The 18,256-nt window shown below is 39.2% G+C and overlaps 1 protein-coding gene and 1 pseudogene across 1 annotated transcript; one reads left to right on the top strand and one right to left on the bottom strand.

The window, feature by feature from the left end:
* Positions 1 to 806: 806 nt before the first annotated feature.
* On the bottom strand, positions 807 to 3,659 carry LOC118236366 (annotated as a pseudogene).
* Positions 3,660 to 16,071: 12,412 nt separating this feature from the next.
* LOC118236720 (olfactory receptor 142-like) lies at positions 16,072 to 17,863 on the top strand. The gene is made up of 2 exons (XM_035435302.1): positions 16,072 to 16,142; positions 16,767 to 17,863. The coding sequence occupies exon 2, from the start codon at positions 16,795 to 16,797 to the stop codon at positions 17,737 to 17,739; it is 945 nt and encodes a 314-aa protein (XP_035291193.1). The 5' UTR covers positions 16,072 to 16,142; positions 16,767 to 16,794; the 3' UTR covers positions 17,740 to 17,863.
* The last annotated feature ends 393 nt before the right edge of the window (positions 17,864 to 18,256 follow it).

The raw sequence follows: 18,256 nt of genomic DNA, 5'->3' as shown, positions 1-18,256 counted from the left end.
GCTATTTTCCTCTCAAACAACTTAGCTGCTAGTCTTAGTGTGGTCAGAACCTGATACATCAATAGGACAGAAGCTGGGCTGCAGGCTTTTGATTCAACATCTGTGCCTGCATGTTTATCCATTCCCATGACCCACACATGTGGTCCTACGCCTCTGCCTGCAAGGTGCGTCTCAGAGCTAGTGATTAGCACCAGCACTTAGCCCAAAGCCCCCCAAACTTACAAATCTGCCTGGTAATAGGCCACCTGGGCCCTATTCAGGTTTTCTAATAGGATGTACTGAGAATTTACTCTCAGAAGCACACTTGATTTATACCCTTATTTATTCTCTTTTGATGCTAAAAAACTTTGCATTTTGGTACTCCGCCTTTGATACAGTTGGTAATAATATCTTAATTGACAGACTGGATAAGTGGGTTGGTCTTTCTGGCATGGCCCTGAAACTGTTTTCAGTCGTATTTGATAACGTTGATTTTATTACTGTGATTATGTTGTGTCTGTTGGTGAATCTGCCTCTCAAAGAGTTAATATCATATGCGGTGGGCACCTAGGGTCAATGCTCGGACCTTGGCTGAATCACATTTCTTATCTCAGGCCCATTCACTATGGGATTATCATAATTCAGTAAGACATTAAGCAATTGAGTCTTCTGTCCATTGCTCATTAGAATTTAGCATTGTCTCCAAGCACTGAGAGCACTTACATATTTTCCTTCCCTTTTTTCTGCATTCACTCATCAAATAATTGGCATTTAGTAAACACGCTTATCCAGAGCAATTTAGACAGCTTTTTATTTATTTTTTTATTTGATATAATGTCCATCTATACAAGCCCATGTCATCCAAGGTAGAAGGTGCTTGCTGTCGCCAGGCAAACATAAGTTGCACAATATATGTTTTGCATTGATAAGCCAAGTGGTAAAAAAAAAAAGATTAGTAAGTGATGCATTTCCGTGAAATGAAAATATGATATGACAAGACATTGCTCTCTTGAAACGAGAATCTAAATCACATTTCTTATGTCAGGTTCAATCACTATGGGATTACAATAATTCAATAAGACGAATGAAACAATTGAGTGTTGTGTCCATTGTTCGTAAAACTGTTTAGCATTGTCTCCTGGTACTTACAGCACTTACATGTTTGGACCTTTCTGTGCAATTTTTCCAGCAATCACTCATCACATTTCTGGCCTTTAGTAAACACGCTTATTCAGAGAAACCTACATAGCTTTATATTAATTTATTTTTATTTTACATAGTATTCATTTATATAGCTGGACATATACTGAAGCAATTCAGTTTAAGTCCCTTGCTCAAGGGTACAACAGCAGTGTCATACTTGGAAATCAAACCTTTAGGTTACTTGTTGCCCATTACACTATACTGCCACCCATAAATTGTCACATATATCAAACCCATTTTTCCCACTGCATTGTTGATATTTCTGCTTGCATTGTTACCTTTGATTGCCACTGCATCACTGTGACCTAATGAAGGATCATGTGATCTCACTGGCTCACGTTCTTCCTAAGCAGCTGGTTTAATCTACATGTTTTCTATGTGTACTGTATGCTTTTCTGAGTGTACATCCTTTGGAATCTTTTGCAGAGTGTTTATATATTTCAGGACAGATGTACAACCTCATTTTTAGGGTATCATTACAAAATACACAAGACAAACATTTAGATGCCATCCTTGGAGAATGAATATAAAGAAGAACAAAAAATAAAATAAATAAAACAAATACAAAAGCACACACACTGCAGTCAAACACATCAACATGAGTCTGTTGTGAGATAAGCAGTGCTTCAAAGTGATTGAAGAATTAAATTTGAATGTGTCCCCAGCTTTTATTTGGCATGCTAAATTGTAGAGGGTGTCTGCTTGGAAATTCTGGAACAGTGGCTCTGGAGAAGGGAGGTGTAGTGCTAAAATGTCAGGGGAGAAGAAAATGTGTAAATTGTACACACCATGGTGGTTGATCAGATAGGCACACTGCTACAGACAACAGTGGGATCCCTTTGTGTATTAGATGCTGGGAAGACCTCGGAAAGAGTCAGAAAGGCACAACCTTTTTAAGTGACTAAACATACAGGTCATTAGACATTGCCTGAAAAGACTCAAATGCAAAACCACTGACTATGCAGTCTCTGAACTTAATCTTGCTGCCCTACAAACTTCCCTACACAGAAAATGTTCATCACACAAAATGTGCTCAGGGTATGATCACATAGAAAATCAACAATGGACATCATTGCTTAAGCCGGCAAAGGCAATTGATAAATGTTATTGGTGTGTTGAAAACAGGGGCCAACCCATATACCCACAATACGATGTTCCAGTTTGAAGCAACGTGAGACAAGGGTTTCTCAAAAAAGTTCAGCTGGGACCTTCCTCCAGCTTTGAACGTGATGCTGAAAACAATGGCGAGTCAGAGAATCATTTCACTGCTACCTGCTGTGTATTAGGCGTTACCAGAACTGTACAGCGGAACACTTTATAAATCCGAACTCGTATGGCTTGAATGCTGATCCCATAGATTGCAGGGTTTAGCAGGGGAGGAAATATCAGAAAGTACAGGGACATGAATGTACGGGTTTCATAAGGCACATAATCCATCTTGAATCTATTTTGACATATTTCAAAGAAGCACCCCACAGAATAGTTTAACAGCGCAGTTAAGTGGGGGCTGCATGTTCTCAGTGCTTGATTTGTGATTCCTTGGAGGAGTGTAAACAGACCTTTAGAATGTGTATGTATGAGTAAATTATCATTGCGATCTGAGGAAAGGTATACACGACAACTGATAACAATCCAATAATGTTCACAATGGATGTGTCTTCACAGGAGAGCTTGACAAGAGAATAGTTAATACAGTACACTTTGTCTATTACGTTTTCACAAAATATGAGTCGCAAAGTTAGAGCAAAAAACATAGCAAATGCAATAAATGGAAAAAGCCAAGAGAAAGCAATACACTTACACACTTTGGAAACAGACATGATGCTGTGGTACTGCAGGGGGTGACAAATAGCAACATACCTGTCATAGCCCATCACTGCTAAAATAGTAAATTCAGTTATTGCATATGTGTGCAAGCAATAGATCTGTGCTTGACAGCAAGATAGCGATACCTCGTGAGTTTTTGACATCAAAGCAGCCAAGAGGGGCGGTAACAAAGCAGTGCTCCCAAATAATCCATTAAATGCCAAATTACACAAAAATAAGTACATCGGTTCATGTAGAGCTTTTTCAACATAAATCACACCAATAAGACAAAGTTCATGGTAAGAATGGTGATGTACAAAAAAAGAAAGTGAAAAAATATAGGTATTTCAGGTCTTCCATTTCGTAAAAGCCAGTCAATCTGATTGATTTTACCACAGATCTATTTTCCATTCTCTTCCTTGGCTCCCTACAGAATACAAAAAAAGAGTTGTACTTACTCACAATATAAACTCATGCCACTCATTACTCCTTGCATAATCTCAATTACTGAAATTATGCAAGGAGAAAGCAAGTGAAGATCACTGTTTATTGGATCATTGACAAATCTGGCACAACATGCAGGATCATTAAACTACACTAAACACTAAAGCTCAATATGAAATTTGTATTTCTTACCCTTCAGATACTGTTGCTTCAACTGTGAATGCTGCCTGGACCAAGGGCCTCTACATTATTTCAATCTTCTATTTATCTTGGAATGGATTTCCATATTTGGCCAGATCACATGCTTGGGCCACACTCCAATCACATCGCAAATGATGAAATTAACTCTGAAGGGAGCAAATAAGAAAATTGCCTTGTAAAATTGAAAGTAATTAGTTGTCCTGGAAATATTTTTGTGTAACATTAAAAGCAACATTGAAAGTTGAATTCTCTTAGCATTTATTGTCAAACATAGAGTACCTCAAGCATATCGTTCTCTGCATCCATTTAGTTTATTAATGTACAAAAATATAGTTGGGCATTTAGAAGAAGCAAATAACATAAATATCTCCAGCACTCCTGGTCTATTGTTACCAAACCCTCATCTAAGATGTTTCCCTACATCAGTCACACCTAGGAGGCACCTGGCACATGAATGTCTGAACTTTCTAACCCTGGAGTCTGGATTATAATATTAAACTAAGCTTTGTCCTTTCTTCTTAACCAAATAACCAGATGCATAAACCAGGCGCCTCCAACATCAACCAGGCCTGTTATTATTTGTCATGTATTAATTACTCAGTTCTTTGGAGACTTCTGATAAGAGAAGCAATCTTTTTTTGTGCAACATTGGAAAGATTTCTAGAAGTCACACAGATAATTCCTCATGCTTTTTGTCTAAAATCTGGCTTTTTAAAAATATTATTTCAGTTTTGTTAATTTTTGTTGGACAGATTACAAATCACGTGACTAAATATTGAGTGAAATCTTATCGACCTTAAGTTTTTTAAAATCACAAGTAGCCTAATACCTTTGGTCTAGTGTAAAAAAAGTAAAATAGGCACTAAAGCTGTATGAAATATGGATAGAAAAAAGAGTTAGGCTTATATATCTGAAGCCACTGAGCGTCTCACAGAATGATTGCGTTGTTTTGTTGTCATACAGTCAGGATGGGAAAACTGAGGCCCTGGGCCTTACTAGCTAATGGTAGCTTAGCTATTATCTAAGGTGCACGCCCCTGACGATGGAGTGCAGCTCAGAATAGGCCAACCCGATGTGCTGTAAGTTTTTGGTGATTTACACTGACCTAGTCGGTCTCTTTTAGCCACCCTCGCTTTACTGGGACTGACACATTTATCACAAATTGAGTGATTGTCACTTTGGACAGAGTCAAAAGGACAATGGCTGCTGCTGCTGTCGGTGTGCCTATCTGGTGTCTGCCGTGACATCGTTACTTATTATATAAAAGGTTTTCTGTTATTTTCAGTTCAAGTATTTAATAAGCAACAAGTCAATTACCCACTTTTGTCTGTTAATCACATGATATGGTGGTCACCCCAGCCCTGCATCACAATATACACTATATGACCAAAAGTAACATTGAAACAAAAGTATCTGCACATCCCTTGGTGTGGCTGTTTTTTCGTGATTTGGGCTAGGCCCTTAGTTCCAGCGAAGGCAAATCGTAATGCAATGATATTCAGGACGATACTGTGCTTCCAACTTTTTGGGAAAGGCCATTTTCTGTTTGAAGCAGAAGGTGCCCCAGGGCACACAGCGAGGTCCATGAAGAAATGGTTTTGTCGAGAACAGTGTGGAAGTACTTGACTGACAGAGATCAATTGGAAAGCCAACTGCGAGCCAGCCTGAGCACCCAATCAGTGCCCGACCTGACTAATGCTCTTCTGGCTGAATGGACGCAAATCCATGCAGGAATGCTCCAACATCTAGTATAAAGTTTTCCCTGAAGAGTGGAGGTTGTTATAGCAGCAGGGCGAACCAACTCCATATTAAAGCCCATAATTTTGGATGAGATGTTTCATGTCAGGTGTCTACATACTTTAGGCAATGTAGTGCATATATATACATATATATATATATATACTGTATATATATGTACACACACACTACATCACCTTGTTCTTAATATTTGTATTTGTGGTTTTTACAAATCATGGCATCAATCTCTATGAATGGGCAATTAAATCTAGCTTTCAGTGGGGAGGAATCGTTATGCATACTACGTTAATTCTGCATAAATGTTGAAGCAGTATGTTACTGCTTCAGACACGGTTATATATGCGTAGATGTAATAAAAATGTATTCACTTTGAACATGCACAACATAAATAGCAGCAACATACTATATGGAACTTATGATCCTCCATATTATCCCTCCTTGGTATTAAGTAAAGAACACACTCATTTAAATGCTTTAATTTAGTTTACTTTTACACGAGTGCAGTCATGTTTTACAATTTGTCAACTACCCTATTATAGATTTAACAAGGTTAAACTAACAAGACCACCCCAATAATGATAGACCACATTAAACAAGCAACAGAAATGTTACAGTTATGTCAAAGTTAAACCTACAAGACTTGTAAAAATGAAATACAAAACCCTTACATGCTTATTACATGACATCCAAACACACATAGGGCTTTATAACACACACACAAAATTTCAACTAATCCCATGGTCATTCATTCCAGGTTCTTTTATGTCACCAGTTTTGAGGATGTACACATAGATCCTACAGTACAAAAGAAAAATGTTTCTGAAGGGTATGTACTACAATATATCTTTCTGTGAAGTGTGATATATCTACTTCTCTATGACCTGTTTTGGAGTTGGTGCTAGCATTTTGTCCTGCACGTCCTGAAAAGACGACTTCGGATGGACTGAAGGGTCAGACCGTAAATGACCGGTTTAACAGGGGTGGAAATAATATGAAATAAAGCGACATGAAGATTCGTGTTCCAGAGGGCACATGCTCATGTTGAACCGGCTTTGAATTATCTCAAAAAAGGACCCTACAGAATAGATTACAACAGACAGCAAGTGTGGGCCACGTCTGAAGCGCTTTGAGCTGTGATTCTTTGGACGACTGAACACATATTCGCAGTATCTGCGCGTAGGAAAACATTATCATGAACAGCTGGGGCAGAATGAACACGATTATCGACGCCAGCCCGACGATGTTAATCAGGGACCTGCCGGAGCAGGCTACCTTCGCCAGTTCAAAGTTGACGCAGTACACTTTCTCTATGAACCTCCCGCAAAACGTCAGCCGCAGGGTCAGCGAGAGGTACATGAGGAAAAAAGCGCAAGGGTAGATCCAGGAAAACGCAATCAGCTTACTGATCCTTGAAACGGACATGACGCTGTGATAATGCAGCGGGCAGCAGATGGCCACGTACCTGTCATAGCCCATCACGGCCAAAATGGTAAATTCGACGGTGGCGTACGAGTGCAAACAGAAAACCTGGGTCACGCAGAAAGAAAGAGATATTTCATGAGTCTGGGACATCAAGAGAGTCAAAACGCAGGCAACAAACCAGTGCTGCCGAATATTCCGTTGGCTGCCAGGTTACACACGTGAAAGTACATGGGTTCGTGTAACGTCCGGTTGACATAAATGACGCAATGAGAACCAGACTGACAGCGAGGATCAGGACGTACAACAAGAGGAACACGAAGAAGTTTATGAGTCTCGACTCTTCCAGCTGAATGTACGGAAGCATTACGAACGACGTCACTGATGTCTTGTCCATGGCTTTGTAGCCTTCTCGCTTCAGAAATGCTGAGGAGAAAAGAGGGCAAATGCTTGTGCTTTTATGCTTTGTGTGCTGAAAACCCTAGCAATAGGTTACTGTAATCATACATCAAATGCTGTAAACGCTAACCACCTATCTGTATATGGGTATGCCTTTCATTTTTGTGTGCTATATGCAATATCATTACCATCCATTTAAGTGTTTTTTTTTTTTTGTTTGTTTGTTTTTTTGCATATATCCATATCTAGACAGTGATTTCACTTCATAGTTCCCCCTTAGGTTCCTCTTTGGTTCATCAGTCTGGCCTGAGCAATTTACACCAGAATTAGTGTTAGAATTGACTGGCTGGCTATCATAATACATTTAAAATACCAACATTTAGAAATTGTTTTGAATTTGGAAGCAAGCACTATGCAAAAGACATAGGTCACAGAAGGTTTCAACAATCATTTAAAGGTACAGCAATTTTAATAGTGAAAACTAATTTTTAGATTAATTTAATAATTATATTATTTTGAGAGATTTGCAAAGAGTTAAAAAGTAACACCGTCACCCTGGTTACTCAATAAAAGCAGCTATTAAAACTGTGAACCGCACAATGTTTAATAGTAAACACAAAGCAATTATTGGACAGGGATACTGTGAAATCTGGCATAAATGATAATCACAGTTTCTCAATGGTAAAGCAGTAGATAAAATTACAGATGCAGTAATTTGATATCAGCTGACAGACTGGAAGATGTCCACACATCCCAATTTCTTAGTAAAAGGATTTGCAAACATTATGACAGTTTTGATAACTAACTAGATATATTACATAAACAATCTATTTTTTAAAACATAAATAGATTAATTTCCTTTCCTTGAGGTTTTAAGCTATCTCTGAAAGAGGAAAAGGGCAGTTAAAATCAGATAAAATTGAAGTTAATATATATTGATAGGAAGAACGAAAAACCATTCCAATTTACAAACAAAGACAAGAAGAGAGGATAACCTGATTGCTCCTGTTTTGTGATGTTGTGGACGTCTCTGAAGCTCTGAAGCATGACCACTGCGCTTGCATCCAAGCCCTTTCTCGATGACTTTATAACACATGGGCACCACAAGTCTTTAGTGGTTCTGAGCACATGACCATGACGACAGGTGATGTGGAATAAGTCATTAGCATAGTCTACTGTTTTTTTTTCTTTCTTTTTTTTGTAAAGTTGTTTAGTCAGTGTAGATCCTGTAAAGTTCTAAGGATTTGACAGTGTCTTCTCGCCTTCTTATCTGAAATTACTTTATTCTAGGTCTACTATTGAAATCTTAAAATCTTCTTTGCAAATACACTTTTTTCCAAGATAGAGTGTGCTCATACTTTAGCGCATACTCGCGCAAGCACAAACAACCATTACACTGTAATAAAGGCTCTTTTTCAGGCCTTAAAGGTGACACACTTGGATCTGGAAGTCATTCATTTTCAACAGAGGTGTGCTGATACCACGCGGCCATGTTGTCAGATTGCGATCACACTACAGTGAAGGGATGTGTGCAATTTTCCCAAATTTTGCTGTGTGGTACTGCTAGGGAGTACTGGAGGGAGTGTTGTTTTTAGTGACACTGTGGACACAATTCTGTACCCGAATCGGTCTTAACTGAATATTATAGTTATTAGCAGTGTAAAGCAATACTGGTGTATAATAGGGTCAAAATGTAAGAACTAAATAAAATGTTCTTATTTTTTATGATTGTTTAAAATCAAGCCTAGGCATAGGCAAGTCAGATGTATTTTCTTTTTTTTTTAAATGTCCAACACAGCTGCAATCATCCCAGTTGTTTAGAACCGTGTAAATTCTGATGTGACAATCACTACTGATAATTGAAAGCAACGAGTTCTGACTTTGCTCTGACTTTGAATTTTCTAAAAACGTTCCAAAAAACTATTCTTGAAAGGGCGAAAATATGGAGAGTATTAGTGCCTTACAGTTCTACAGGTGTGTAGCACATGCGAACATGACATTACAGGCATTTAGCAGATGCTCTTATCCAGAGCAACTTACATTGTATCCAATGATACAGCTGGATATACACTGGAGCAATGCAGGTTAAGTACCTTGCTTAAGGGTACAATGAGTGTCCTACCGGGGAATCGAACCTGCAACCTTTAGGTTACAAGACCAACTCCTTAGCCATTATACTACACTTCCGCTACCTGGGTTCCAATGAACTGTTGATCCTTGGAGTGATCGTCTTGCACTGTTATTTAGTATCTGTGAGCATGTCAAAATTCATTAAAAGACATGTTTCATTCAGAATAACGAATAACCATTATTTTATTTCCCTTTTCTCGTTCCCATATTTACCATTGCTAACTTTTCGTCACTCATCTCAGCCTTAAAATATCTTCCTGATATCATTGGTTAACTCTGGGAAAAATATATGCATGCAACGCATTATCTGTGCATTTCCAAGCAGGATATTTAGGTGTGGATATAGTTTATGCTACTGTTTTACCAATATTCTATGAGTGTATGCAGCAATGATTCCACACAGTTAAGTTAAATGAGTCTTTTATTTATTTTTTATTTTTTTTCAACTGGCTAATTAATACATACTAGCTTGTTTCTACAGTGATGAAAGTTACAGGAGCTCATATTCCCTGACAGGTAGTATATTTTAAGGGTCAGTGGCTTTATAAGCACTGATGGCCATTCAGGACTAGGTGAGTGATTACAAAAAATCTACCGTAACATTTCCATTTACATAATCAAAGTAATGGCAGAAAAGTTGTGTGAAATAGTACTCGTACTGGTGCGATGTTTCAGGGTGAAACAGCCCTCCAATTACAGTATATGACCACAAATCATTTCAAAATTAAGTTCAGTGGGATTGATTTTGGGCAACTTCGAAAGGCACCATAGCAGCGTGATGATCATAACTATGTAAAAAAAAAAATATTCAGTAGATCAGAATGTAGGGGGAGATGGTATTCCAGACAAAGGTGTTTTTTTTGTCCTCTGATTTTCTGCTGCTTGCTTTCCGTGTACCAAAGCCATTAGCTCGAATCACCTTCTAGTGACCTCAGCGGTACCTTTGCTTACCACATTTTGTGCAGACATTGCATAAGGGAGGTGACTGAATTACACACCCAGCCACACTGCTGTCCAGTGGGAGGTCATTAAAACCTCTCTCTAATCGAGCGTCCTAACTTGGCCGTTCAGTCCTCTAAGCGCGTCCACAGGGGGCTCCATTTGTTTGTTCCCGATTACTTGGTCCCATCAGAACGTGGCATTAAATTGCTTTCCAGGGGATACAAAAATACAGTGGACTAATGACCTTTCATAAAACGTTGTTATCTTGTCTGTGTTTTACTCTCTGGGATTGAAGGCAACCACAGATGTCAAAATGATGAAGGCGATTAAGCTGTTTGTATGCATAAGTGTATCGGTTATTTTAAGTGTTTGAAATTACAGTTATTATCTCTGTGCTACATGATTGTTTATTTTTTTAATTTACTCTAAGAATATAATTTTTTATATTTGCAAGAATTTTTTACATAATTCATGCTGGAGAGCACTGAATGAGAGATCTGTTCTTGACAATTTGTGATATGCAGAATAACTGATTGTCCAACAGCAGCTAGATTAATAAATATCTACATTTCAGTTATACTTTTCTCAACCATATGTTTCACAAAAGCATTAAACCTTTTTTTCTCAGCCAATGTTTTGTAAATTATGTACGGCAGAGAACTGTTCCCATAGCAACAGGGAAACAAACGGCCATCTCACAGAACTGGCAACATCAAAGGCATCACATAACAATATGCTAATATGCTTACAACTTACAACTGTCACTGCCGTGTAACATTACAAAAATGAATTTTTGAAGTTACTGTCACAGCCTTTCCTGGGGTCAGGCTTTTTATTTTATTTTTATGACTATATTATCAACCAAATACTGTCTGATGGCAATAAATCAGCAAAACATTCATTTCTATTTACTGTATATACAGTAGATATAATTTGCAATGACAGTTCTACCTTGTTAAACATTTTTTGTTCATTTTTGTTAATCAATCTTTTATGGTTCTTAGGTTTGCATTTTGATGATGTCTGCACTGGGTGACAGTTTCACCAGAAGACGGCACTGTTTGCATTTAATATTTTCTAAGCTCCATGACTGAATGTGCATTGCAGAAGTTTAAGCATCATTTCTCAATAGGTACAGTGCATTGTGCAAGGCTAATGCATTCAGCATCAGGGCCTAGAGATAACTATCTTCAAATATCGGCATCATCTTATAAACATCTATTAAGATCCAGACATTCACAAAATAAAAAATAATCAACAGAACAAAAACTGTCATCATTATATTGTGACATTTCAGTGTGTGTGTGTGTGTGTGTGTGCGTGTGCGTGTGTGTGTGTGTGTGTGTGTTCATGCGGGACCATGCAGAAAGCTAAAATAGTATGGTACCTAGTACCTTCCTAGAGTAGCCCCTTAGTTTGTTTTTATTTTTAGCACACGTTTTATGATATGTAGCATATCTATACAGGTCACCATCCTGTTTGCAAACTATAGCAAAACACATAAAATCAGCTTTTAAAGAGAGCGCAGGACAGTGGTGGAAGAAGGCCGCAAAATTAAAGAATGGCCATTGCCTTCGTAAATGTTAAATGCATGAATGGTTAACATTCACAAATGTTGAATTGAACATTTTGTGAGTGCCGTTCTTTCTTTACTTAGTAATCCATCAGTAACAACTCCAAGTAAATCTAAAATAAAAATTATTTTAAAAGGATGCGGTCTTCTAGTTTCAAGAATAAATCACAGGAACCAAGGGAGGAACAAGAACAAGAGCAGCTTACAATGGCCCTGACGCCATTGAGTCGTAGTGTGCATTCAACATATGTTCATCTTCTCTTACATAACACTATACGTGTCAGTGTGTTCTCTGAGAGCCACTGAAGATGTGAATAAAATGCTGATAATCATCAAAATCAGTCTCTTGATTTCGACAGCGAAAGCATACTCATTCTAATGTGAGTAAAGTAAGAAAGAAGGGGGGGGCACTGATTGTGTGCAATGTTCAGCCTTAGGAGAAGAAAGGTTATGAAAATATAGGCAAAAGAGTTCACTTTAAAGTTTTAAAACATTCTAAATTACTCGATCTAGTGTTCGATGTCGGTGAGGAAGCACAAGTCACATCTCAGAGGAATAGTTGTTTTGCGGACGTCTGGGTTTTTTTTTTTTTTGCTGCTGGACTTCCATGCGGCTGGGCCCCGTGTCGAGGGACCTGCCCTGCTCAGGGCAGACATGAGCGGTCCTGTGACTGGGGAGGGCTACTCCCCCTGGAGAACTTCCCCTGTACCCCAGGCCTCGTCAAAGGCCATCTGCAGATGACAAGGAAGTCTCATCTGCAGCATAAGGCAGCACTTGCCTCAGGGGGCTCATCATAGGCCTGTCCCTGATCGCCTCATGCATCGAGGCAAACAACCGCCATGACGATCCGCAGTTTTGCCAGCACGACAAGCTGGTGACCTACGTGACATGTGCCCCTAAACACATCTTCACATCAAACGCCTTAGACAAGGCTACGTGGTGCCCTGAGCATGATTTTTGGGCCAGGTTGTGGTAATGTATGAAATGTTATTAACTGACTGAAATGACTGCACCTGAACTGCAATACCAGGTAAAGAAATTCACATGCTCAGTGACAGTAAGAGTGATAATGTCAAAAAGCTTGGAAATATGACCCTTTTATATGACCCATGATTTCCTACATACAAAAGCCAGTATACACATTATCTAGGTTTGCAAGTCATATAGTTTTTCAGTTTAACCATAGATAGAGCACCAGGATAAATAATAAAAGTGGTAGGTTAATACAAATGACCCATGCACTAGGTACTGCATTCTTGTGAAGATACTTTATTTAGGTTGTAGGAATTTTTTTGATCTTGTGCAATTTTATGTTCACTGTCGGGAGAAGAAAAGTTATGAAAACATTTAAAATATATAGGAATTTTTGACATACAGTATGGTGTTTGAGACAACTCATCGCATGGCAATAATGCATTAATTTACAGCATTAAGGGAATGAGAGAAAAAAACGCCAGGTGGTCAGGCAGGGTATTCCTGCATATTAACCAGCGCTGTTGGCCAATAGCCAGCACCTCAAGGACCTGCCCACTTTCTGCTTCCTAACCAGAATTAAGGCCTTTTGGATCATTGAATTACAATTGGACAATTTTGTCAATTTTTCCAACATTTTCCCATATGATGCATGCTCTTAAATGAACTAATTAACATTGTAAGGTGAAATATTTCCTGTTTTCCAAACTCATGGACTTCAGAGCACACCTCTTGGATTATTTTCTATAGCCTAGATTAGTTCACTGTAGAAAAGTGATCCCCTTGAGGAAAAATGACTCACATATTGTAATACAGGAATTGGGGTCAATTTTCAATGGCATATAAAAATGGCCCATGTATGGTAAGGGAGGTTTTTGGGATTGAGATCAATTTTCCATGGCATAGAAAATTTTTCCCCCACATTTTGTAATGTAGGTTCTTTAGATTGGGGTCGATTTTCCTCAACATAGACTATATGGCCAAACGTATGTGGACACCAAAACATCACAACCATATGTGTTTGTTGAACATTGCATTCCAAAACCATGGGCATTAATATGGAGTTGGTCCCCCCCTTTGCTGCTATAACAGCAGGGATTCGCTTCCATTCAGCCACAAAAAGCATTAGTGAGGTTGGGCACTGATGCTGGGCGATAAGGACTGGCTCGAAGTCGGCGTTCCGATGCATCCCAAAGGTGTTCAATGGGGCTGAGGTCAGGGCTCTGTGTAAGCGGGCCACGTTCTTCCACACCAAACTCAGCACACTAGCAGACCCCACTGTGTGGATGGGGGCACCGTAGTGCTGAGGCAGGTATTTTAAAGTCACATGACCCAGTGCTCCAGCATTTCGGCTCCAGCCACGATTTCAGCAGCGAACTAATTTCATAAAGATTACGAAATTATAGTGATTTTGTTATATAGGCTAAGGGGCTATGCGTCGAGGCACAGTTTATTACAGGAACACTGAGAAAAGCGCTAAAATGTGCATAACAAAACACAAAGTAGAAAAGTTGTCAAAGAAATACGAAGTGCAATCTTTTTTTTTGTTGTTGCCATTTTCTCCCCAATTTAGTCAATATACCATTTCCCCGTGTGTATCACACAGTCCTGGTCGATGCGCTATCCTCTGTCAGTCTGGGGAGGGTATAGACTACCACGTGCCTCCTCCAATACTTGTAGAGTCACCAACCACTTCTTTTCACCTGACGGCGAGGAGTTTCACTGGGGGAGCATAACACGCTTGGAGGTTCACACTATCTCCCCCAGATCCCCTCCCCGCTGAACAGGCGCCCCAACCAACCAGTAAGAGTCGCTAATGCAACGATCAAGACTCATACCCTCACCGGCTTCCCACCTGCGAACACTGGCAATTGTTTTCGTAGGAACGTCTGACCAAGCCAGAAGTATCGCTGCCGGGGTTTGAACCCCTTGTCTCTGCGGTGGTAGGCGAGTGCCTCTACACTACCCAGACGGCCCAAAGCGCAATCTTTTTAAAAAGTTATTTCTTCAGTCATTCACCACATTTCTCTCTCTCTTCGGCTTAGAGAATGCCTTTACCTAGCCTATGCCCTCTCCTCTTATCAAATCCACTGAGAACGCATAGCTTTGGTGGTTAGCTGGGACCACACGCACACACAAATCGGTTATATTTCGCACAGTGAATATGTAGCTGCACTACTCAGTTTAGTGGAAGGTTTCGGTCTCAGTTTCAGTGAAAACCGGAAAATATGTGGTGGCATTATCTCTACGAAGTCATTTCTATAACTACTGCGTCCACAATTATTCATCCCAACACTAAAGGTTTTATCAACATCAACGCACGATTGCAGTCAAATTTTGTGTTGTTGTACATGCAAAATGAGTTTAGATAGCGTTTAATTGAAATTCATATTTGTTTAATTTCTGAATAGTGGGCGGTGTAGACAGGGACACATTCACACCTGGGTAAAAGTATCTGTTGTCTATCGTCAGGTGGGGTGCTTTGTGAAGAAAATGTCACAGTCTGCCTGTATTTCTTTACTGAGTCGTCTTTTTTAAAAACGCAGTTATTTAACACCCAAATATTTAGGAAATATTTGTAGAAGGAGGAGGATATAGCATTTAGGCATTGGATAAATTTTAGTCCCCAAAGCTCCATAGCATTGCTCTGGCCTCTCTAGTGTTAAGGGTACTAATAATCCAAATAATATTGGCCAAATTCGGGAGGAGAAAACATTCGGAGAGAATGCATTATTGTGTTGCCGGATATGATATTTGTAATTGGCACCATTGCTACCACACAGCTATACTACCCCTGTTGTAGGGGTGTATTTGGGTGGTACAAGGCGTTACATTACAGTGTCATTCTGATAAAACATTATTTGGGCAAAAGTGAATTGTGTGGAAAGTGGGAGGTTCTCCCAGGATGGTATTTAAGGGAAGCCCAACTAAACATTTGAAGAGATTTGCTTAACACTCTCTTGGTAGTCACAGTCATTTTTGTACAGAATTACCAGCTTTTTTTATCAGAACAATTAACCGTGCTAAGCTGTTTTGTGTTGTGTTAGGAATTAGATTTTTTTAATGTTGCATTGATTTAGGCTTGCTTAATGTTGTGCATGTGCATGCCCATCGTCCTTTACTTTGCAGGCTGTCAACCAACAGTATCAATGCTTAGATGCAGCAAATCATTGTTATTTGCACCATGTCTAATAATCTCTTTTGAATTCAGAATGCTGCTGCACCATCAAGAAACTGTGATCCCAGCTTAGCTGCGAAGGGACCCAGGAGAGCCAGCGCATTTGTTCTGAAGTGCAACAGCATCCTGGACACTGCAGTATGTAAAACAGCATCTTGGTGACAAAAAAACACTGGTCTGCTAGAAGACCTAACAATCTGAGTTCTGCGGCAGGTTCAAGTCTTAAAACTTCTGTGCGAGGCAACTCAGGCAACATCTGAGTATAGACGTAAGTTGCAGTAAGTCTCAAGACCATCCGGAATCCATAACAGGTGGACCCAAGTCCCAGGCCTCTGAGTTTCAGACTAGTATTATGTCCAATGACATGAGATTGTCTTTGCTAAGGTAAAGTCCAAAGGCCGCGGACGCTCAGCTCAAAGCACAAACAATTACACAACCTGATGTCCGGTGCACAGATGTACAACCTAGCACCAAACCATATGTTCTAAAATGGGGTGAAACTGGGGTGCGTAAGTAAATAAGCCAATCAGATGAACTTCTATGGAACTTCTTGCTAGACCCCTGAAAATAATTTCATGAAAACCACTGAAATGGTATGAAAATGGTGCTTGTGAACAACATTTTCTTCTTTCAAGTTATATAGTAAGTTATATAGACTTGCACTCACCCACACACATGCGCACACACACACAAGAACACACACACATACCATTTCATTCTGTTTTATTTAAATTGTACAAACTGTATGCTTCCCTCACACAGAACTGACTGTGTTTCAACACTGAAGACCATGGAGAACTCATCTGAGGTCACCTTCTTCATTTTGGCAGCCTATGGGGATCTTGGAAAAATGAAATATTTTTATTTCAGCTTTGTGCTTCTTCTGAATCTCACAATTATTTTTGCAAACATTACCCTTATTTCGTTGATATTTGTGGATAGGAGCCTACATGAACCCATGTATGTGTTCATAGGCAATTTATTTATCAATGAATTGTATGGAAGCACTGCCCTGTTTCCCATGCTATTATTGCATACCTTATCAGACACTCATAAAATTTCCAGAGCTTTTTGTGTTCTGCAGGTTTTTTGCTTGCACACATATGGATTAATCGAGTTGTGTAATTTTGCGGTTATGGCTTATGACAGGTATTTGGCCATCTGTCATCCACTGCATTACAGCAGTAGAATGAGTTATTGCAAAGTATACTCATTAGTTGTATTTATCTGGGTTTTTTCATTTATCAGATTTACAGTAACTCTGTCCATTCAACTACGGTTACCATTGTGTGGGAATATCATCCATAAAGTGTGCTGTGACAATTATTCTGTGGTAAAACTGTCTTGCATAGACACAACTGTAAACAATATTTATGGGCTTTTTGGTACATTTCTGAGTGTAGCTGTCCCTTTGATCCCCATTTTATATTCCTATGCAAAGATTCTAAGAGTCTGTTTTAAATCTCCCAAGGAAGCCCAGGTCAAAGCTTTAAATACATGCGTTCCCCAAGTAATATTACTTGTGAACTTTGCCGTTTCTGGTGCCTTTGAAGTTGTCCAAAACCGATTTGACATGACGCATGTTCCCCAATTCACTCGTAACGCTTTGACGGTGTATCTTTTGGCGTGTCCTCAACTTCTTAATCCGATCATGTATGGAGTCAGGCTGACAAAAATAAGGACAGCTTTGAAAAACAGGCTGTTTCCTAACAGCTGTGCAGCTAACACAAAATAAAGATTTATAAACGTTGTTTTTACGCCTTCAAGCCATTGGTTATTCGTGACAAACTAGGCACATTTTGCAATGTGTCAAGATGGATGATGCAAAAACATCTAACATAACCATCTAACATAGAATACCCCCAGTGTTTCTGCCTCCACTACATGTCCAGGCAAGCTATTCCACACATTGACCACTCTCTGTGTCAATATTTCCTAATGTCTGTGTGAAATTTACCCTTTGCCAGTTTCCATTTACGCCCCCTCGTTCTACTAGCCGAACTCAGCTTGAATAATTTCCTGTAGTTCACATTGTTAATCCCTTTAATAAATTTAAACGCCTCAATCAAATCTCCCCTAAGTCTCCTTTTACTAAGCTTGAAAAGTCCAAGTATCTTAAGCCTTTCCTCATAACATTTACCTTTTATACCCAGAAACCTGTACTTGTACATACATTTTTTAATGGAGCAAAACAAGCAGGGATATATTTAATATTGCTTCAGTATAAAAGTAATTAAAAAAGAGTCGTGGTA

The sequence above is a fragment of the Anguilla anguilla genome, chromosome 9, assembly GCF_013347855.1.
Source record: "Anguilla anguilla isolate fAngAng1 chromosome 9, fAngAng1.pri, whole genome shotgun sequence".
NCBI lineage: Eukaryota > Metazoa > Chordata > Actinopteri > Anguilliformes > Anguillidae > Anguilla > Anguilla anguilla.
This window is presented reverse-complemented; position numbering and strand designations above follow the sequence as displayed.

What these genes read in the sequence shown, in the direction of transcription:
- LOC118236720 (XM_035435302.1), top strand. Translation starts at nt 16,795, where the DNA reads ATGGAGAACTCATCTGAGGTCACCTTCTTCATTTTGGCAGCCTATGGG.